Here is a 23364-nt window from a genome sequence, read left to right as displayed (position 1 = left end):
CTTTTTCCATCTAGAAACTACTTAATCTTTTCACGTGCATCCTTTTACTCACTTTTTCCATCTAGAAACTACTTAATCTTTTCACGTGCACCCTTTTACTCACTTTTTCCATCTAGAAACTACTTAATCTTTTCACGTGCATCCTTTTACTCACTTTTTCCATCTAGAAACTACTTAATCTTTTCACGTGCACCCTTTTACTCACTTTTTCCATCTAGAAACTACTTAATCTTTTCACGTGCACCCTTTTACTCACTTTTTCCATCTAGAAAGTACTTCATCTTTTCACGTGCATCCTTTTACTCACTTTTTCCATCTAGAAAGTACTTAATCTTTTCACGTGCACCCTTTTACTCACTTTTTCCATCTAGAAAGTACTTCATCTTTTCACGTGCACGCTTTTACTCACTTTTTCCATCTAGAAAGTACTTAATCTTTTCACGTGCACGCTTTTACTCACTTTTTCCATCTAGAAAGTACTTCATCTTTTCACGTGCACGCTTTTACTCACTTTTTCCATCTAGAAAGTACTTCATCTTTTCACGTGCACGCTTTTACTCAACTTTTCCATCTAGAAAGTACTTAATCTTTTCACGTGCACCCTTTTACTCACTTTTTCCATCTAGAAAGTACTTCATCTTTTCTGCTATATTTACTTCACCACAAAATCATTTTTAGTGTATTTTTGATTTTCTAACATGGTATGCATATGTCTAATATGTCTAAACATGATTGGTCATGTTGCATGAGAACCAATTCCATTCGGCTTCATTGACCTCAAACCTGGTGCAACATGTCCTATCGCATATTTGAATATACAACACAAATGGGACTTAAACGCCATGGTGGAGGGAGGATTATCAGTGAATAACGACTTCAATTTCAGTCCTTACCCATAAAATGATCATGTGTCTTCAGGCACACACGTGATATTAAGTGTGTTTACAGAACATGCATAACATTTGCTGAAAACTACCAAATAATCTAACAACAAAAGAAAACTGATTAAGGCTTAACCATAGCCGGTGCAAGACTGTGTTTGTTTTTATTTGTACATCTGATATACTTCTTAATATTCTATGACAGTTCTAGTTATACATATTACTGCATAAAATATTAATTGTTGTTATTTAATTCTTTGAGTAAGTGGAAATAAATTGTCAGTCTTGAGGAATTGTGTTAATAAGTAGCAAATACTGTCATAAAATGTAAAACACGCCTCTGAAAATATTAACCCTTAATGTTAAAGTTAATATCTGACACTGTGCAAAAACCACCATCCATTGTTATTGGATGGGAAACAACAGCTTGGACATTCTTCAAAATTTCTTATTTTGCATTCTATGAAATCAAGAACATTTTACAGGTTTGGAAAGACATAAGGGTGACTAAATAATGACAGAATTTCATTTTTTTGGTATACATTTTTTAAGGTCATTCTATATATTTAAAATATGATCAAATGTTATTCATCTTGACTGTACAACGATTACACACAAAAACACTTTTGAACATTTAAACCGTCTTGTTGATGATTTAAAGGACAGACCTCAGACCTGTGTGCAGTTCAGTGACTCACATTCTTACAATATGTGTGTTGTGTGTGTTGTTGCAGTTTTACTCATGTGTGTATAACATGGATTACCGTTCACAGGGAGGGATTTGTAAGTGTGGGTACCCAAAGAGCCTGCACTGCGAAGAGGCCATCAAACCAGAGGACTATCTGGGAGAAGAGTGGGACAAACACAGACATGTCAGAGAGACACCCACTGATGCATTTGGAGATATCAGTTTCAGGGGCCTCGGACAAAAAACAGGGAAGGTAAAATAAGCTTACATTTCTGCAAAGCACAAGTGTACTAAATGTTTTTAAAGCTTTTCAAAATATACATTTAACCTGAAATAAAAGTCACTGATATACGATAGAGATTACAAACAAAGATTTTTGCAAAAGGCTTCCCCTCTTTAAAGAAAAAAGGGCAAAAGTCTGGGTTCCAGTGAGGCACTTACAATGGAAGTCAATGGGGGTCAATCCGTAAACATTCAAATATTCACTGTTTCAAAAGGATAGACACAAGACATAAACAATATGTGTGTTAGCATGATTTTAGTTTGATAAAGCCGCTAAGAAACCTTTTCTGTGTAAAATTAGATCCATCAATACAACTTTGTTGTCATGACGACGTAACGCTGGTAAACCCTTTAATCTGGTAAACGCTGTAACGCCAGTAAATCCTTAATTTTATCACGATAAAATCATGTTAGTCACGTTTTTATGTCTTGTATGTGCTTCTATACTTTTGAAACTGTGTCTTTTAGCGTTTTCCAATTGGCCCCGTTCACTTCCATTGTAAGTGTTTCACTGTAACTACAATTTTTGCTTTATGAAGGACCAACAAAACGAAATAAGAAATCGTGTACATTTTTGTCCATTAAGATTAAGTATTTTTTATAATTCTCATTATCAGTGGTCATTCTCATTAGATTCCCATAACATACAGTAACTTAACTTTGTAACTTAAAAAAAAAAAATAATAAAAAAAAAAAAAATATATATATATATATATATATATATATATATATAAACATCCATCCATCCATCCATCGTCAACCGCTTATCCTGTGTACAGGGTCGTGGGGGGCTGGAGCCTATCCCAGCTAACATTGGGCTAAAGGCGGGGACACCCTGGACAGGTCAGCCAGTCCATCGCAGGGGCCACACATAGACAGACATACACTCACACTCACACTCACACTCACCTCCACATCCACACCTAGGGCAATTTTTTTGGAGACACCAATTAACCTAGCCTGCATGTCTTTTGGATGGTGGGAGGAAGCCGAGTACCGGAGAGAACCCACGCAGACACGGGAGAACATGCAAACTCCACACAGAAAGGCCGGGGCAACCAGGGTTTGAACCCACGACCTTCTTGCTGTGAGGCGACAGTATATATATATAAACATATATTATAAAATTATATTTTTATTTAAATCAGAAAAAATAAAAGCACATTTCACCCCTAAACTCATTCTCATAAAAAAATATACATATAAATAATTATTCTAATTTCGGTACATATATACAGTATGTGTATATACCTGTATATACAGTGTACTGTGTGTGTGTGTGTGTGTGTGTGTGTGTGTGTGTGTATATATATATATATACACACACACACACTCACCAACCACTTTATTAGTACACTTGTACACTTACTTATTCATGTGATTATCTTATCAGCCAATCATGTAGGAGACAAACTACTCTAGAATTTACTCTGAATGGCGCCAAAAACAAAAATCATCCAGTGAGTGGCAGTTCTGTGGACGGAAACACCTTATTGATGAGAGAGATCAACAGAGAATGGCCAGACTGGTTCGAACTGACAATGTCTACAGTAACTCAGATAACCGCTCTGTACAATTGTAGTGAGCCGAATAGCATCTCGGTACACACAACATGTCGAGCCTTGAGGCGGATGGGCTACAGCAGCAGAAGACCATGCCGGGTTCCACTTATGTCAGCCAAGAACAGGCTGAGTGGGCACAGGCTCACCAAAACTGGACAGTTAAAGACTGAAAAAACATCGGCTGGTCTGATGAATCGCGAATCTCAGATCGTGCCACGGTCCAAATCACTAAGATCAAAAATGTTCTCCATTCTGATGGGTGATGTGAACATTAACTAAAGCTCCTGACCCGTATATGCATGACGTTATGCACTGCACTGCTGCCACACGATTGGTTGATTAGATAATCACGTGAATAACTAAGTGTACAGGTGTGCATAATGAATTGGTCGGTGAGCGTATAAATGACATTTTCATTTCTATGATGTGTCTTTGTGTGTGTGTGTGTGTGTGTGTGTGTGTGTGTGTGTGTGTGTGTGTGTGTGTGTGTGTGTGTGTGTGTGTGTGTGTGTGTGTGTGTGTGAAGTATGTTCGGTGTGTCGTCAGACACCCCGTCTGACCGTCTGTACCAGCTGATGACAGATCAGTGGAAACTTCCTCCACCAAACCTGCTGATATCAGTGACCGGTGGAGCCAAGAACTTCCACATGAAGACTCACCTGAAGGACAAGTTCACCGCGGCCTCATCAAAGTCGCTCAGACCACAGGTATAGTCCAGCAGCCTGTACCTGAACATGGTGAATAGTAAATAGAAAGCATACAGTGTACTGACTATAATTACAGAATATTCATTTTTGGCTGAACTGTCCCATAAAGGTGCATTATACATCTCTTAGACACCTTTTCTGAGACATCTACACTTCTCTAGTTAAGAGTGTTTACCTGCGACAGGTGCTTGGATCTTGACTGGGGGTACACACACGGGTGTGATGAAGCACGTGGGAATGGCCGTGCGAGATTACACACTCAGCAGCAGCTCAATGGAGAGACAGATCGTAGTCGTCGGCATGGCAACCTGGGGTGTCATCCACAACCGTCACACACTCGTCGATCCAAGCGTGAGATGAGTCACTCACCTGAAAACGCTTACGACCAAAATATAACACACTAACCCTAAGACACAATGACAGGGAGACTGGGGCTAGTTGTCACACTTTTGGCCACATAGTGCCCAAAGACTTAATATTTAATTGATATTCATTGTATGTCTCATTTAGGGTTGTTTTCCTGCATACTACTCTCTGGATGAGCAGGGTCAGGGCGCCTCTCCTGTCTCGATATCAATCATTCTCACTTCCTGTTGGTGGATGACGGCACTCAGGGACAGTATGGAGTCGAGATTGAACTGCGAGCCCGACTGGAGAAACTCATTTCTCAGCAACCGTTGGGGAACAAAGGTGAATATGGTAAATGGTCTGCACTTACTGTATATAACGCCTTTTTAACCTTAGCGGTTACTAAAGCGCTTTACACTGTGTCCCAATCACCCATTCAGCACCTTCACACACATATTTATACACACCAATGACGGAAGAGCTGCCATGCAAGGCGCTAGCCTGCCATTGGGAGCAACTTGGGGTTCAGTGTCTTGCCCAAGGACACTTCGGGATGTGGGCCGGGAATTGAACTGCGATTAGTGGCCGACCAGCTCAACCACCTGAGCCATAGCCGCCCCAAAATAGTGACCAGACTGCTGAAAGAAACACACACACAAAGGGTCAGAGGAAGGGCTGAATGTACTTGCATAGCTAGACCTTTTGTGGCTTATTCTGGCCATAAACTGCCCACTAAGACAGGAAGAACTGTTTGACTGGCATGTAAAGTGACTGGCCAATTGTTTTGGTCAGTGATGTGAAGCTTGTTCGGATCTGTTAAGTTATTCAAGAAAAAAATTACTTGGACAATTACTCGTAAAATGCTTTTCAGTTTCTGAGTTCAAAATCATTACGATTATTTTTTTTGTGTGTGTGTTTATATTTTAGGTAGAAAATGCCACAATCGTTTTTTCCAAACTTATGTGTAGATCGGAGGGGCGGGCCGGGCTGGAATGATGCACGCCTGGTCCCCAATCGTCCTGATGGGGTGCGGGAGGGATAAAGTGACGACAGTTTGAGGGAGAGAGAGAATTACGGGCAGCTGCACTGTATGTGTTTATTCTTATCCCCTTACACTGGTGCCAAAACCGGGAAGGAGGAGGGATGCCCGTCACAGAGTCCTCGACACTGCAGTCCACCCAGGGAGCGCCGCTGCCATCCGCCAGGTGACGGAGTAGCCCGACCGCCCGGACGCTGGGAGCGGCCGCCATCCGCGAGGCAAGTGGGGACTGGACTCCCCGACCACCTAGAGCGATGGAGCCGCTGCCAGGGGCTGAGGAGTGCCCGGACATCCCCCATAAACGCGGAGGGGTCGAGAGTAGATCGCCGTTCCTCCTCCCCAACCACCTGGAGCAGTAGGGCCGTTGTCAGGGGCAGAGGAGTGTCCCCACGGTCGCCGGGAACAAGGAGGGGCGTTCTGTCCACTGGGGGTCGGAGGTTTGACTCCGATCCACACGGGAGGAGCAGCTGTCGATCCGCCTGAGAATGTGGAGGAGTGATCGGGAAACACAAAGAACTGGTGAATGAGCTGCCCTGTGTGTGATTGTGTGTCTTTTTTTTAAATAATATTAAATTAAATAAAAATACACACAATCATATACAGGGCAGCTGCCTGTAATTCTCTCTCTCGGACGGACGATCCATTCGGTCCATTCTCATGTACTCAAGATGCAAGGACAGTATTTTAATGCCTTTTACTTGATGGATACACCATGCAATTAAATGTTTTTCAAACATATATGAAACCATTATGGACACACAGATTACATATGAACGTGTGTATAAGATCTGACAGCGTTATTTGTCAATGATCCTTAAACCATTTAGGATCGGGTGCAAGCACCATTTCAGTGGAAAATCTGTATTTGATTCGAGGTCAGATATTGGCATTGAAATCCATCCATCCATCTTCAACCGCTTATCCGAGTCGGGTCGCGGGGCAGCTGCTCCAGCAGGGGGCCCCAAACTTCCCTATCCTGAGCCACATTAACCAGCTCTGACTGGGGGACCCCGAGGCGTTCCTAGGCCAGTGTGGAGATGTAATCTCTCCACCTAGTCCTGGGTCTTCCCGAGGCCTCCTCCCAGCTGGGCGTGCCTCAAAAACCTCCCTTGGGAGGCACCCCAGGGGCATCCTTACCTGATGCCCAAACCACCTCAACTGGCTCCTTTTGGCCTAAAGGAGCAGCGGCTCTACTCCGAGCTCCTCACGGATGACTGAGCTCCTCACCCTATCTCTAAGGGACAAGCCCACCACCCTTATGAGGAAACCATTTCGGCGACATTGAAATGTGGGACAGAAATGCCATGCAAAAGATGCCCTTCTAATGAATTCATGAGTTTTTATTATTATTTGTGAAGCAGTATGTTAATGAGCATTGTGTTTCCATCAGAGAGTGGAGTGACGATACCAGTGGTGTGTGTGGTGCTGGAGGGTGGACCAGGAACTCTAAGCGTGAGATCTCTATTTAACTCTTTAAGCGTCAGCTCGTAGAGCGAATGTCCTTTTGTCAAGCCAGAATCACATTCTTGCAGGCGATCTACAACTCCATGCTGAACAACACGCGCGTGCGTAGTACTAGAGGGTCAGGCCGTCTCGCCGACATCATCAGCTCAGGTGGCAACCCTGCCTGTGTCAAAGGTCACTCTGGTGCATATCGGCCAGCTCATGAAGAGGTTTTTTGGCCAAGAGTACAAAAGCTTCTCTGAGGTGCAGATCATTGAGTGGACCAAGAAGGTGACTGAAGATTTCAGAACAATTCCACAATTGTTGGGCATAATTGCACAGTATTAGTTAACAGGTTTGTTTTTTGTACTTTCTTTAGATTCAGGATATAATCCGGATGCCACACTTGCTTACTGTGTTTCGTATCGACGAGGAAAAGAACTGCGACGTTGATGTTGCCATCCTACAGGCACTGTTGAAAGGTAACGTCCCATTTCGCCCACAACACTCCGCTTTCTCTCAAGTGCTTTCACAGCGTTTCTTAATCTAGTACATCCAAGACATAAATGAGCTTTTCCCAGCAAAGGGTAATTGGATTACACTGGTAATGGAGGGATGAGAGTCTACATTGCTTCGGATCATTTGCTGCATGATCGAAAGCCTGTCAACGTTATTTATCTAATGGATCCATGGATATAAATCAGCTTAAAGAGATTCAAAGTAGATGCATCTGTAATGCATAATGGTAAACCGCTCTGATGGCCTCTAGAAAGTGCTGAACGGATCTATCTTGTTGTTTTGCACATGCACAAGGGATTTGTATCTCACAGTTCAGTCTGGCTTGAACACATTCACAAAATATGATTTAATTCTGTGTATGTTAGCTAAGAAATTAGTCTTAGCAAGACAAAGGAGATGGTCGTTTTATAAAAAAAATAAAGAATTTCTGGAGTGGTGGTGGCATAGTGGGCTAAAGCACTGGTAAACTGGTAATCAGAAGGTTGCTGGTTCGATCCCCACAGCCATCACCAATGTGTCCTGAGCAAGGCACTTAACTCCAGGTTGCTCGGGGATTGTCCCTGTAATAAGTGCACTGTAAGTCGCTTTGGATAAAAGCATCTGCCAAATGCATAAATGTAAATGTAAATGTAATTTCGGAGGTCTGGGTATCTCAGTGACTATTGACACTGACTATCACACCTGGAGTCACATGTTCGAATCCAGGGCGTGCTGAGTGACTCCAGCCAGGTCTCCTAAGCAACCAAATTGGCCGGTTGCTAGGGAGGGTAGAGTCACATGGGGTAACCTCCTCGTGGTCGCTCTCAATGGGGTGTGTGGTAAGTTGAGAGTGACAGCAGACAAGCAACAACAACAAAACTATTGAAACATGTTTTAAAGAGTTTTAAATGTTTTTACGTTCTAGAAGTTCAAAGCACTAAAACACAGGTAGGCTATCAAAGGGAAGAAGTGTGAAAGACACATCATGTCCTCTGTGTTTAGCCTCCAGGAGTGATGAGCATGGCAGTCGACAGTCCTGGGAGAGACAGCTGGAGCTCGCCGTGGCCTGGAACCGAGTCGACATCGCAGAGGCGAGATATTCAACGAGGAGAGCCAGTGGGCGGTGTGTAAAAATACAACATAATGGTTAAAGTACTGCCACAATAATCCGTTTAAAACTTAATTTTCAGTTTCCTACGTGTTTTCCAAAGTATGTGGAGAATGTTTTTGAAGCACTCCGTTTTTGGTGGAAGAAAACACCATTCTAGTGTGGATGAAATGTGCAAACATGGCTGTAAAGTTATTAATGGAAAGGTGGCAGCGAGAACAGGCGAAAAACAGTGTCCAGACTCCATGCAACAATGCACCGTGAGCGGGTCTGGGTTGGGGTGGCAAGTGGAGAGGCAAAGCTCACTTTTAGGGTGGCATCTGCCACCCCGTGCCACCCTTCCAGCCCGCGCCCTGCTGGAGACACTTGCATTCGGTTCCATTCATTGCGCTGCATCTAGTTTCTTCAACAACAAAAAAGAATGCATTCTATTTGAACAGCCCCTTAGAAGGCAAAAATATCCTCACCTCATCAAGATCATAGTTCTGGTGTTTAAATTTGGTTGATTATATTTGAAAGTAAAGAATGCCCATTTTTTCTCAGTCCAGTGATCTGCACCCGCTATGTTTTCCGCGCTGGTGGGTGACAAGCCTGAGTTTGTGCGCCTCTTACTGGAGAATGGAGTGTGTGTGCGACAGTTTCTCGAACATGAGGACACGCTGTGTGAACTGTACGCCCATCTCCCCGCCTGCTTCTTCCTGCGCAAACTCTTCAAACGTGTCCAGGGTGGCAAAAACCGCAGGGGTCAATCGATGCCCCCTGGCAGAAGAAAGATTTCACTGAGTCACGTGTCAGAAGAGGTTCGACACTTGCTGGGAAGCTTCACTCAACCGTTATACATCACTTCGCAGCAGAAGACAGCCACAGACGGTGTTGCATTAACGGCAAGTTTGCTGAAAAACCACATTACACAAACAGTGGCAAAAAGGAAGTGGGTTTGTCTGCACTTCACTGTATTAACTGTTACGAAACAACAAGATTAATGCAGGGCAGAATAAATACTGTATTTAATTTACTGGCAAAAAACTTTTTTCTTACGGAACATTTTCTTGTTATCTAGTAAAAATATGTAAACATGTTTAAGATAAGATGCATTTACTTGAGTAATGTGACACATTTTGTCTTATTTTTAGAGAAATCAAAAAAACTTTTTAATGTTTATGCATATAACAAAATAAAAAAATGCCAATGGTGTAAGAAAACAAAACTAGCTTCAATGGTAGAACTTTTATTTATTTTTTTATTTTTGCTTTTAAGGGAACATTTACGTAAAAACATTATTAAAATCTTATTCTTCTTTTCAAGATTTTTGTTCTTGTTTTAAGGATGTTTACATATAACAAGCTAATAATTATAATAGAATAATAATAATTATTATAATTGTGATTTATATACATATACTGCATATATATGTGTGTGTGTGTGTGTAATATTTTATAATAATTGTATTATTATTATTATTATTTATTATATATATATATATATATATATATATATATATATATATATATATATATATATATATATATATATATATATATATATATATATACACTCACCTAAAGGATTATTAGGAACACCATACTAATACTGTGTTTGACCCCTTTCAGCCTTCAGAACTGCCTTAATTCTACGTGGCATTGATTCAACAAGGTGCTGAAAGCATTCTTTTGAAATGTTGGCCCATATTGATAGGATAGCATCTTGCAGTTGATGGAGATTTGTGGGATGCACATCCAGGGCACGAAGCTCCCGTTCCACCACATCCCAAAGATGCTCTATTGGGCTGAGATCTGGTGACTGTGGGGGCCATTTTAGTACAGTGAACTCATTGTCATGTTCAAGAAACCAATCTGAAATGATTCGAGCTTTGTGACATGGTGCATTATCCTGCTGGAATTAGCCATCGGAGGATGGGTACATGGTAGCCATAAAGGGATGGACATGGTCAGAAACAATGCTCAGGTAGGCCGTGGCATTTAAGCGATGCCCAATTGGCACTAAGGGGCCTAAAGTGTGCCAAGAAAACATCCCCACACCATTACACCACCACCACCAGCCTGCACAGTGGTAACAAGGCATGATGGATCCATGTTCTCATTCTGTTTACACCAAATTCTGACTCTACCATCTGAATGTCTCAGCAGAAATCGAGACTCATCAGACCAGGCAACATTTTTCCAGTCTTCAACTGTCCAATTTTGGTGTGCTCTTGCAAATTGTAGCCTCTTTTTCCTATTTGTAGTGGAGATGAGTGGTACCGGTGGGGTCTTCTGCTGTTGTAGCCCATCCGCCTCAAGGTTGTGCGTGTTGTGGCTTCACAAATGCTTTGCTGCATACCTCGGTTGTAGCAGTGGTTATTTCAGGTAAAGTTGCTCTTCTATCAGCTTGAATCAGTCGGCCCATTCTCCTCTGACCTCTAGCATCAACAAGGCATTTTCGCCAACAGGACTGCCGCATACTGGCAGGGACGGACTGACAATCTGTGCGTTAGGAAAAGTCCAGAACGGCCGTCCAACCGAGGGCGATCCGTCGGCACAAAAAAAGTATAATAAAGCAATATGAACAGCCAACAGTAGGGACACTAATACGATCACTTATATGCAGCGTGTAAAAAAAAAACTGAGGAAGAAGAGTCGGCCTACTAGCCAGTTTGTGATTCGTCCCGGCGCAGTCAGATTTGTAATGGAAGCAGGTCAGTTTAGAAAAATGTACAGTTTTGTACATGAGCTGCAGCCAGGACGAAATTAACCCTTTCGCCGCGTCACGCATACACACACACACACACACACACACACACACACACACACACACACACACACACACACACACACACACCAGTGTGATTAGAACGGTCAGTGCACCGTGATTAGCTGCTAATATTAAATGTGCTTGCGCGTTGGCTGGCTGAGCCAGAGACGGACGCGCTCAGCGCTGTCATATCACAACTTAGTTTTCAGTGTTTTCAACCACATAATGTTTCTTTTAGGTTTTAGGTTTCAGACATATAATTTCATTTCACATACGTAGGTACTAAACAAACAATACAATACATTTAGAGAGACATAGAGTTTGTAAAATACACACTGATGTCTATGGAAACGGCAATAATATTCCTTTCCATAATAATTAGACACGTTTTATTCATATCAATCAGATACACATTGTGAAAGTAACTTTAAAGTTTACTCTATTCTTCTCCCAGTTCACCGGTCACTTACTTTCATGTATTTTGGGAGAAGTGGATGAATTAACGTGTTGTAGCCTAAATCCAACAGATCCGATTCTCTGAACTGTGGCACTATGACGGCGCCCATCGCTCACAGCTCAACTAACGCGATCGTTATAAAGGTGTTTAGACAACAAAACTCACCCACTTGCATTTATTTGACAATCTGAATATCAGATATTTCATGCTAACATGCTAACAAATGTGTGAATATTTTTAATAAAAAGGAAAAACGGCATAAAGCATATCATCATTCATTCAGTGCTGTTGTGGCTGCGGTGTGTCACGTGACAAGCAATGACGCGTCACCATGGAAACCATAAAGTAAATAACGGTCTAAATAACAGTCAGTCAGAATATTTTACATGTTTTACTAGTGTCTGTTGCGCGGCTAGTGGCGAATGGCCGGATGATGGGCCTATTTGGGAGAAAGTCCAGGGCTGTTTTTTAGCCCCAGTCCGTCCCTGCATACTGGATGTTTTTCCCTTTTCACACCATTCTTTGTAAACCCTAGAAATGGTTGTGTGTGAAAATCCCAGTAACTGAGCAGATTGTGAAATACTCAGACCGGCCCGTCTGGCACCAACAACCATGCCACGCTCAAAATTGCTTAAATCACCTTTCTTTCCCATTCTGACATTCAGTTTGGAGTTCAGGAGATTGTCTTGACCAGGACCACACCCCTAAATGCATTGAAGCAACTGCCATGTGATTGGTTGATTAGATAATTGAACAGGTGTTCCTAATAATCCTTTAGGTGTGTGTGTGTATATATATATATATATATATATAAAATAAGAATAATAATAAAATTATACAATTATTATAAAATATACTGTATATATATATATATATATATATATATATATATATATATATATATATATATATATATAAAATAATAATAATAAATAATTATAAAATATATTGTATATATGTGTGTGTGTGTGTGTGTGTATTATATTTTTATAAATTATATATATATATATATATATATATATATATATATATATAACATTATTGTAAAATACACTGTATATATATTTATTTATTTATTTTTTACCAGAAAATACTAAGTAATAAATTAATGGCTATATGATGGGGAATCTCATGAAAACATGTCTGTAAACATAAAATATGAAGTCTATTTTTAGTACACTTAAAAGGATAGTTCACCCAAAAATGTATATTAATTCAATCATTTACTCACCCTCATGTTGTTCCATATGACATTCTTCTGTGGAACAATGAAGGAACTGTCATGCTGAATGTTAGACACGGCACTGCAAAAACTGTCTTATTTTTTGGGCAAAAATATCAAAACATTACTAAAGAAAATGACTTGAGAAGCAGAATGGCATAAGATATTAAGTTGCAACCACACCACTAGCTGTCATAAACAAAAAGTTTCATCTCAGTCACCATCTCAGTCACCATTCACTTTTATTGTGTGCAAATAAAAAATGCAATGAAAGTGAATTTGTGACTGAGACAAGAAAAGTCATATAGGTTTAGAACAACATGAGGGTGAGGGAATTTGATTATTAATGTATTAATTTATTAATCTCTCACAGTTGCCATCCAAAGGGCTGGTGGAGCTGCCGTGTTCTGGAGAGGAGTGGTCTCGTGGACACGGTTTGGGACCCAGGGCGAGATCTCTTCCTCTGGGCCATTGTACAGAATAACAGGGAACTAGCAGAAATTGGCTGGGAACAGGTACTGTCAGGCGCCACCCTGCTGGAAAACCCACCTTAAAATGGGAGCGGGTTTGTTACTGTTTCAAACCAGCTCTGATTAGCTGGAATCCAGCTAACTTGTTCCAAAACATAGCCATTAACTTAAAGGTGCACTCAATGATTTTTCTTTGCTAATTGTTAAACTTCAAAACAGAAATAAATAATAATAGTAGGGACACTTGCTACTGCTAGAACGTACACAGACATACTGAGTAAAGCATGTGGACATGCTCATGCTGCTGCACAATTAGATCCACACAAGACATGCTGCATCAAGCATGCATGACAGGCTTTTGCACAATTAGACATAAATGCATCCCTATAAACAAGCAGATCTATCACCAAGGCTTGTGTACTGCTGCTGCTCCAAGAGCCATGTGCACCGAGTGTACATTATGCTAGCGAGGTGTGCCTTTGCCTGCTAAGCCGAAAGGCTGAAATGGCTAGTGACCTGAATCATAATGTGTACTTGGACCAGGAAAGTCCAGAGCTTATGTACCTAGTGACTAAACTAGCCTAGCTATATATATATATATATGTAAGATAGCGATGTGTGCCAGAGCCTTGATAAAGGTGTGCTTCTAAGTGTCAGGGACAAAAGCAGACCTTACCGTGCAAGCTGATGGAAGAAATAGCCCCAACAACCCCTGAGCAAATCAGCTAGCGCCATTCAGTGTTGCATGCCTGAACTTAGTCATGTATCCAGTTACATCGATACTATGAAGAAACAAAGACACCCAAAATATACATCAGAGACAGCAGTAGCTCATCTGTGGATGCAAGTTTCTGTGAAAGTGAATAAATCAATCCATTAAGCTGGTTATGTAACTGAAGGGTAAATGACACTGTGTTTCTGCTGCTTTGTAAAAATTCCTGTGTTTGTTTTGAGCGACCTGCTTAGACTTGCATCAACAACATTACTCAACCAATGGCGTGATTCGGGGCAGGACAATCAGACTCTCTGAACAACAACAAATGAGGGAGGTATTCAGAAAGCATACTGTCGCAGATATGACATACTGAGGGGGTCTGGGTAGCTCAGCAAGTAAAGACGCTGACTACCACACCTGTAGTCGTGAGTTTGCCAATTTGCAAATGATAAAGTTGATTAAAAGATCTGATGCAATATATTGTGATAATGCAATATGAGAGATTTATAAACAATCTTAGTGGGCCGGTCATATTTGACTGGCAACACAAAATGTGTCAGCACAAAACGAACACAACACAAGGGGTAAAAAAAGCAAAAATCGTGGTTGCAGTGAGTCACTTACAATGGAAGATAATGTCAATCTTTTGACTTGGAAAGCTACTATTTCAATTTGCAGTGCAGAGATTGTATCGCGGCCGCTCTGGCAGCCAGTAAGATCTTGAGGAAGTTGGCACAGGAGAGTGGAGAAGACGATACTGAAGAGGCAAAGGACATGAGCGAACTCGCCAACCACTACGAGAAACAAGCCATCGGTATGACAACGCAGTCCTCTGACCTGAGCTGCTTCTTGTTTATGTGACCTTTAACCCCGTGTCTGTGACTTCCTCTGTCAGGTGTGTTTAGTGAGTGTCACAGTTGGGACTCGCAGCGAGCTCAGAAACTGCTCATCCGCATCTCGCCGTCATGGGGCAGAACCACGTGTCTCTGGCTTGCTCTCGAGGCTGACGATAAAAGGTTCATCAGCTCACTCAGGAGTTCAGGTAACACGCTTTTGACAACTTTGATTTTTTTGGGTTGCTGCCCAAGCAAATTCTGGGCCACCAAAACATTTTTTAATATTTAATGCGGGGGTCTGGGCAGCTCAGTGAGTATTGACGCTGGACTATCACACCTGGAGTCGTGAGTTTGAATCCAGGGCTAGCTGAGCTACACATAGCTGAGCGAGCTACCTTTAGCCTCCTTGTTAGCGCACCTGCCCCCCATGCCAGAGACACCGGTTCAAGTCCCATTTGGAGCGGGGCGAGCAGGACTGGTTACAATGGTGCCGTGACCCGGATGGGAGTGAGGTTTATGGGGGTGAGTGTAACGGGAGCCAGCTGGTAGATAGCTGTGCAATGTGTAAAACCTCACTCTCCTGACCTCAAGAGGTGCACTAGCGACTGATGCTAGAGGCTGTAGCCTTTAGCCTCCTTGTTTGAGCACCCGCCTCCCACGCCGGAAATGCCGGTTCAAGTCCCATTCAGAGCGGGGCGAGCAGGACTGGTTACAATGGTGCCGTGACCCGGATGGGAGTGAGGTTTAGGGGGGTGAGTGTAACGGGAGCCAGCTGATAGATAGCTGTGCAGTGTGTAAACCTCACTCTCCTGACCTCAAGAGGTGCACTAGCGACTGACGCTAGAGGCTGTAGCTTTGATTAGCGCACCCCCCTCCTATGCCTCTTATGTCGGTTTGAGTCCCGTTGGAGCGGGACGACCAGTGCCGGTTACATATGCACAATAGTTTGCTTTCCCATGCAATTATTTTCTGATCCTACGTAATAGCTTTATCTATCCGTTAGTGTTTTATACCATAGTTACATTATGGTTTGTGTGTGTGTGTGTGTGTGTGTGTGTGTGTGTGTGTGTGTGTGTGTGTCTGTCAGGCTCTGCTCACAAAGATCTGGTATGGAGAGTTATCAGTGGATAATCCGCACTGGAAGGTGTTGCTCAGTATGATCTTCTTTCCTCTCATATACACCGGCTTCCTGTCCTTCAGGTAATAACAATAGTTTATCACTGACATCATTTTACATTTACTCATTTAGCCGATGCTTTTATCCAAAGTGAGGAGAACAACAGAAGCGAATCATCCTAGGGAGGCAGTAGTAACACAAGTGCTGTAATACAAGTTTCAGAATTGTTTCGAGAAGTACCCCCAGCAAGGAAGACGAGAGACTTTTTTATTTTGTATGTCTTTGGATGCTTTTGAAGGATGTTAGAGAGCCAGCTGCTCAGGTGGAGTTTAACAGGTCATTCCACCAGCGTGGGACAGTTGAAGTGAAAGTCACAGTGATTTCTGTCCATTGAGGTGGCACTACAAGGTGGCATTCACCCACCGGACGCAAACATCTGGAGGGCACGTAGATCTGATGTAGTGAGTGTAGATAGGGTGGCACGGAGCTGGTGGTTGTTCAGTAAGCAAGCATCAATGCCTTGAACTTAACTCGAGCAGCCATTGGCAGCCAGTTCAGTTTGATGAAGACATTTACATTTATGCATTTGGCAGATGCTTTTATCCAAAGCGACTTACAGTGCACTTATTACAGGGACAATCCCCCCGGAACAACCTGGATTAAGTGTCTTACTCAAGGACACAATGGTGGTGGCTGAGGGATCGAACCAGCGACCTTCTGATTGCCAGTTATGTGTTTTAGAAGAGAGGCCTGACGTGCGCTGTCTTAGGCTCGATGAAGGCTCAATTGCAGAGGTTGGACTCTACATGCAGAAAGGCCTGCCAGAAGACTATTGCAGTAGTCCAGCATGGATAGCACAAGAGCCTGGATGAGGAGTTGTGTGGCATGCTCAGATAGGGAGGGCCTGATTTTCGTGATGTTTTACAGAGCAAAAGGGCAGAGGAGAGTAGTAAACGTTCGGAAGAGTATGTGAGTGTCAGGGGAATTGTTACTCATTATACATTCATGATCATTATTCCTACAAGTTTTTAATTGTTAGGGAAGAAATCAGGTCTATGAGACATTCCATGCACATACCACAAGATGGCAGTGTTGCACACTGGACAGAGTTAGAGCTCAAATGCTATTTTACCTGTACAGCATAAAATTAATCCATGGTTTTTAATTGATGGTGGTGCATGCGAAGGCAATAATGCTCTTTTATGCTTAGGATCAGGGAATTCAAAAAGACCCTATTGTCTGTTAAGTGTAATGTTGTGTTAATGATGTTGGTGCGTTTCTGTCAGGCGTGATGAAGACATCCAGAAGCAGAACGAGAGGGCGGAGCAGCTGAAACTAGCGATGGATTCAATCTCTGCAGGAAACACAGATGCCAAACTCAAACGACACTTTCGGTTAGTTAAGGCCCCCATCCATGAGCCTAAACAGGGGTATAATCTATCAGTTGTATAGTAAGATTCTGTCATTTCTATGATGGTTTATGCTGTGTTACATCATGTCAGAATTCATGTATTTACTGAGTAACTCACAAACTCACAATTCATATTTCTTCAAACCACTTTTAACTTCAATCTTGGTGCTCATGGCTGAGATATACCTTAGTTTGGATTTTAGGGGAAACACCCAATGAATGAGAGTCCTTTTGTGTTCTTGTTCACTCAGTGGCCCGTCACAGAACTCTGAACTGGAGCCGCTGAACTGTTCATCTCGTTTGATGAGTCTCTTCATGTCTCCTCAAGTGAAGTTCTACTGGAACATTGCCTCTTATTTCGGTTTCCTGTGGCTCTTCGCTGTGGTGCTTATGATTGATTTCCAGCCGTCTCCGTCATGGAAAGAACTTCTGCTTTATGTGTGGCTCACCTCACTGGTGTGTGAGGAGGTCAGACAGGTGAGACGCTAACAAATGGATCCTTATTGTAAAGTGTTACTGAATATTTGTGCTAATTTTCCAATCAAACTTAAATTTTGCAAAATGAAGTAAAAAGAGTGAAAATATTATTGAATTGTGTTTATTTAGGATGAGCCTTAACAAGACCAGGGCTGGGTCATTTTATTTAAAGAAATGGGTCAACAACTTTAGGGGGCGTGTTGAATTGGCATCTTGCGGGGGGGGCGGTGGCACAAGGTGGTGGAGGCAACCCCCCCCACCCCCGGTCAACAACATTAGGGGGCGTGTTGATGCGACATCATGCAGAGGGGGCGGCACGAGGTGGTGGAGGCACCCCCCCACCGCCGGTCAACAACTTTAGGAGGCGTGTTGAAGCGGCATCTTGCGGGGCACAGTGGAGGTACCCCACCGGTCAACAACTTTAGAGGCGTTGAGCGGCATCTTGCGTGGGGTGGCACAAGGGTGGAGGCACCCCCCACCGCCGGTCAACAACTTTAGGAGGCGTGTTGAAGCGGCATCTTGCGGTGGGGGTGGCACAAGGCGGTGGAGGCACCCCACCCCCGTCAACAACTTTAGGAGGCGTGTTGAAGCGGCATCTTGCGGTGGGGGTGGCACGAGGCGGTGGAGGCACCCCCCCACCCCCGGTCAACAACTTTAGGAGGCGTGTTGAAGCGGCATCTTGCGGTGGGGGTGGCACGAGGCGGTGGAGGCACCCCCCCCACCCTCACCCCGGTCAACAACTTTAGGAGGCGTGTTGAAGCGGCATCTTGCGGGGGGGCGGCACGAGGCGGTGGAGGCATGCCCCTCCACCCTCACCCCGGTCAACAACATTAGGGGGCGTGTTGAAGCGGGTTTCGGCCAGGGCGCCAAACATGCTAGAACCGCTACTGAGTGGGTATTAACTCTGACTACCACTCCTGGAGTCAAGAGTTCGAATGAGTGACTCCAGTCAGGTCTCCTAAGCAACCAAATTGGCCTGGTTGCTAGGGAGGGTAGAGTCACATGGGGTAACCTCCTCGTGGTGGTGATTAGTGGTTCTCTCAATGGGGCGTGTGGTGAGTTGTGTGTGGATCGTGGAGAGTAGCATGAGCCTCCACATGCTGTGAGTCTCCGCGGTGTCATGCACAACGAGTCACGTGATCAGATGCGCGGCTTGACGGTCTCAGAAGCGGAGGCAACTGAGACTCGTCCTCCACCACCCGGATTGAGGCAAGCAACTGTCCCACCACGTGGACCTACTAAGTAGTGGGAATTGGGCATTCCAAATTGGCAGAAAAAGGGGATTAAAATAAGACTTAACTTTCTAAAAATCCAGTTTTAAGAAATCCCAAAGTTGAAGAAACCCAATTATTTGAAAATCAAGTTGTTGTTTTTGTATGTTTGGACTCACAATTTTCATCGCTCTGATATTCCGCAGCTTTATCATGACTTTGATGGATCTGGTTTTCGGAGGAAAGCGAAAATGTATATAAAGGATCTGTGGAACATTTTGGATGTGCTGTCAATACTGCTGTTCATCACTGGTCTGGTCTGCAGGTACATTCATATCATACACTGGACACACAGCAGATTAAAAGAAACCGTCTGTAAGAGTCATTCTGGCATAGGTCTGCTCTGGTCATGCTTTAAATTCAAAAGAATCGACTCTTAAGAGTCATTTGTCCGAGAATGAGACTAGATTCAAATTAACCATGTAGTAAGAGTCATTCATTTGTGAATTGGACTGCTCTGGTCGTGCTTTAAATTTAACAGAATCGACTCCCATGTAGTAAGAGTCATTCATTTGGGAATCGGACTGCTCTGGTCGTGCTTTAAATTCAAATGAATCGACTGTTAAGAGTCATTTGTTCGATATGAGAATAGATTCAAATGAACCATGTAGTAAGAGTCATTCATTTGGGAATCGGACTGCTCTGGTCATGCTTTAAATTCAAATGAATCGACTCTTAAGAGTCATTTGTTTCGATAATGATACTAGATTCAAATGAACCATGTAGTAAGAGTCATTCATTTGGGAATCGGACTGCTCTGGTCGTGCTTTAAATTCAAATGAATCGACTCTTAAGAGTCATTTGTTCGATAATGAGACTAGATTCAAATGAACCATGTAGTAAGAGTCATTCATTTGGGAATCGGACTGCTCTTGGTCGTGCTTTTAAATTCAAATGAATCGAACTGTTAAGAGTCATTTGTCTGAGAATGAGACTAGATTCAAATGAACCATGTAGTAAGAGTCATTCATTTGGGAATCAGACTGCTCTGTTCTGAGAATGAGACTAGATTCAAATGAACTATGTAGTAAGAGTCATTCATTTGGGAATCGGACTGCTCTGGTCGTGCTTTAGATTCAAATGAATCGACTCTTAAGAGTAATTTGTTCGATAATGAGACTAGATTCAAATGAACCATGTAGTAAGAGTCATTCATTTGTGAATTGGACTGCTCTGGTCATGCTTTAAATTCAAATGAATCGACTCTTAAGAGTCATTTGTTCGATAATGAGACTAGATTCAAATGAACCATGTAGTAAGAGTCATTCATTTGTGAATCGGTCTGCTCTGGTCATGCTTTAAATTCAAATGAATCGACTGTTAAGAGTCATTTGTTCGATAATGAGACTAGATTCAAATGAACCATGTAGTAAGAGTCATTCATTTGGGAATCGGACTGCTCTGGTCATGCTTTAAATTCAAATGAATCGACTCTTAAGAGTCATTTGTTTCGATAATGAGACTAGATTCAAATGAACCATGTAGTAAGAGTCATTCATTTGGGAATCGGACTGCTCTGGTCGTGCTTTAAATTCAAATGAATCGACTCTTAAGAGTCATTTGTTCGATAATGAGACTAGATTCAAATGAACCATGTAGTAAGAGTCATTCATTTGTGAATCGGACTGCTCTGGTCGTGCTTTAAATTCAAATGAATCGACTGTTAAGAGTCATTTGTCTGAGAATGAGACTAGATTCAAATGAACCATGTAGTAAGAGTCATTCATTTGGGAATCGGACTGCTCTGGTCGTGCTTTAGATTCAAATGAATCGACTCTTAAGAGTCATTTGTTCGATAATGAGACTAGATTCAAATGAACCATGTAGTAAGGGTCATTCATTTGGGAATCGGTCTGCTCTGGTCGTGCTTTAAATTCAAATGAATCGACTCTTAAGAGTCATTTGTTCGATAATGAGACTAGATTCAAATGAACCATGTAGTAAGAGTCATTCATTTGGGAATCGGACTGCTCTGGTCGTGCTTTAAATTCAAATGAATCGACTCTTAAGAGTCATTTGTTCGATAATGAGACTAGATTCAAATGAACCATGTAGTAAGAGTCATTCATTTGGGAATCGGACTGCTCTGGTCATGCTTTAAATTCAAATGAATCGACTGTTAAGAGTCATTTTTCTGAGAATGAGACTAGATTCAAATGAACCATGTAGTAAGAGTCATTCATTTGGGAATCGGACTGCTCTGGTCGTGCTTTAGATTCAAATGAATCGACTCTTAAGAGTCATTTGTTCGATAATGAGACTAGATTCAAATGAACCATGTAGTAAGAGTCATTCATTTGGGAATCGGACTGCTCTGGTCGTGCTTTAAATTCAAATGAATCGACTCTTAAGAGTCATTTGTCCGAGAATGAGACTAGATTCAAATGAACCATGTAGTAAGAGTCATTCATTTGTGAATCAGTCTGCTCTGGTCATGCTTTAAATTCAAAAGAATCGACTCTTAAGAGTCATTTGTCCGAGAATGAGACTAGATTCAAATGAACCATGTAGTAAGAGTCATTCATTTGGGAATCGGACTGCTCTGGTCGTGCTTTAGATTCAAATGAATCGACTCTTAAGAGTCATTTGTTCGATAATGAGACTAGATTCAAATGAACCCTGTAGTAAGAGTCATTCATTTGTGAATCAGTCTGCTCTGGTCGTGCTTTAAATTCAAAAGAATCGACTCTTTAGAGTCATTTGTTCGATAATGAGACTAGATTCAAATGAACCCTGTAGTAAGAGTCATTCATTTGTGAATCAGTCTGCTCTGGTCGTGCTTTTAAATTCAAAAGAATCGACTCTTAAGAGTCATTTGTCCGAGAATGAGACTAGATTCAAATGAACCCTGTAGTAAGAGTCATTCATTTGTGAATCAGTCTGCTCTGGTCGTGCTTTAAATTCAAAAGAATCGACTCTTAAGAGTCATTTGTCCGAGAATGAGACTAGATTCAAATGAACCATGTAGTAAGAGTCATTCATTCGGAATTGAACTACTCTGGTCATTCTGTATATTTCATGCTGTAGATTCACATGAACCGGCTCATGAGAGTCATTTGTTTGTGAATCAGACACTGATAGTAGATTCAAAGAAAAGAAGACCAAATCAATATCGTTTATCTTAATCAAACTCTCTCTTTGTCTTGCAGACTTCAGGCCTCTGATACTGTGTTCTATGTAGGTAAAGTTATACTGTGCATCGATTTCATCATCTTCTGCTTGCGATTAATGGCCATCTTCACTATCAGCCGAACCCTGGGCCCAAAAATAATCATTGTCAGGAGGATGGTGGGTCAACGTCATGAACTCAGTTAATTCTATTCAAATATATGATGTAATGCTGTAATTCTACACTTTTTATATGGTGATTTTAAAGGGGTCACACCCGATATCATTTGAGATAAAATAAAAAAAGGTTATTTGGACTATGAACTTAGAACTTCTTCCCCATGAAAACAAGCTAATTTTTTTAAGCTGCTAAAAAAAAAATGGTGTCTCAGTTCATTCTTAAGTTAAAATATGATTTTGTTCTCTACCAAAAAAAAAAAGAAATCTTCACATTTTTTTTTTCTATATTTTTTTTATAATTTTTTTATTTTTCACTCTGAAATTTTTTTTTTTTTTTTTTTTCTACAAAATATTTTTTTTTCTTCAAATTTTTTTTTTCTATATATTTTTATTTTATTATTTATTTATTTTCACTCTTAAAATGTTTCAATTTTCAAAAAAAATTTTTTGGGTGGGATTAAATATATATACTTTAAATAAATATGAGACCCTTAAGAAAATTGGCACAAAAAAATAATTTTCTAAAATCTTTTCCACTGCCCTCATTTCTGCTCATATTCTCTCTTTGTGCTTTTATCCTCTGCAGATGATGGATTTATTCTTCTTCATGTTTCTGCTCAGTATCTGGGTGGTCGCGTACGGTGTGGCCAAACAGGGCATCTTGATTCAGAATGAACAGAGACTGAATTGGATCATTCGTGGAGCAGTCTATGAACCGTACCTCATCATATTTGGCAACGTCCCCACTAATATAGACAGTGAGCACTCGTTTTTAATTGCACAATCTAGTCAA

At 41.8% G+C, this 23364-nt stretch overlaps 1 protein-coding gene across 1 annotated transcript in view; it reads left to right on the top strand.

The window, feature by feature from the left end:
• The window catches only part of trpm2 (transient receptor potential cation channel, subfamily M, member 2), a 46807-nt gene that overhangs the window by 5075 nt on the left and 18368 nt on the right, over window positions 1–23364 (top strand). Inside the window, 26 exon segments of the mRNA XM_052148372.1 lie at window positions 1659–1822; window positions 3940–3948; window positions 3950–4085; window positions 4088–4120; window positions 4305–4471; window positions 4631–4667; window positions 4670–4810; window positions 6898–6959; window positions 7040–7114; window positions 7116–7241; window positions 7330–7432; window positions 8451–8537; window positions 8540–8571; window positions 9100–9115; window positions 9118–9440; window positions 13360–13410; window positions 13412–13501; window positions 14850–14985; window positions 15067–15194; window positions 15196–15213; window positions 16095–16207; window positions 17411–17518; window positions 17787–18012; window positions 19430–19548; window positions 22433–22571; window positions 23158–23329. Coding sequence (XP_052004332.1) covers window positions 1659–1822; window positions 3940–3948; window positions 3950–4085; window positions 4088–4120; window positions 4305–4471; window positions 4631–4667; window positions 4670–4810; window positions 6898–6959; window positions 7040–7114; window positions 7116–7241; window positions 7330–7432; window positions 8451–8537; window positions 8540–8571; window positions 9100–9115; window positions 9118–9440; window positions 13360–13410; window positions 13412–13501; window positions 14850–14985; window positions 15067–15194; window positions 15196–15213; window positions 16095–16207; window positions 17411–17518; window positions 17787–18012; window positions 19430–19548; window positions 22433–22571; window positions 23158–23329 — 2811 coding nt within the window.

The sequence above is a fragment of the Xyrauchen texanus genome, chromosome 18, assembly GCF_025860055.1.
Source record: "Xyrauchen texanus isolate HMW12.3.18 chromosome 18, RBS_HiC_50CHRs, whole genome shotgun sequence".
NCBI classification, from domain to species: domain Eukaryota; kingdom Metazoa; phylum Chordata; class Actinopteri; order Cypriniformes; family Catostomidae; genus Xyrauchen; species Xyrauchen texanus.
This window is presented reverse-complemented; position numbering and strand designations above follow the sequence as displayed.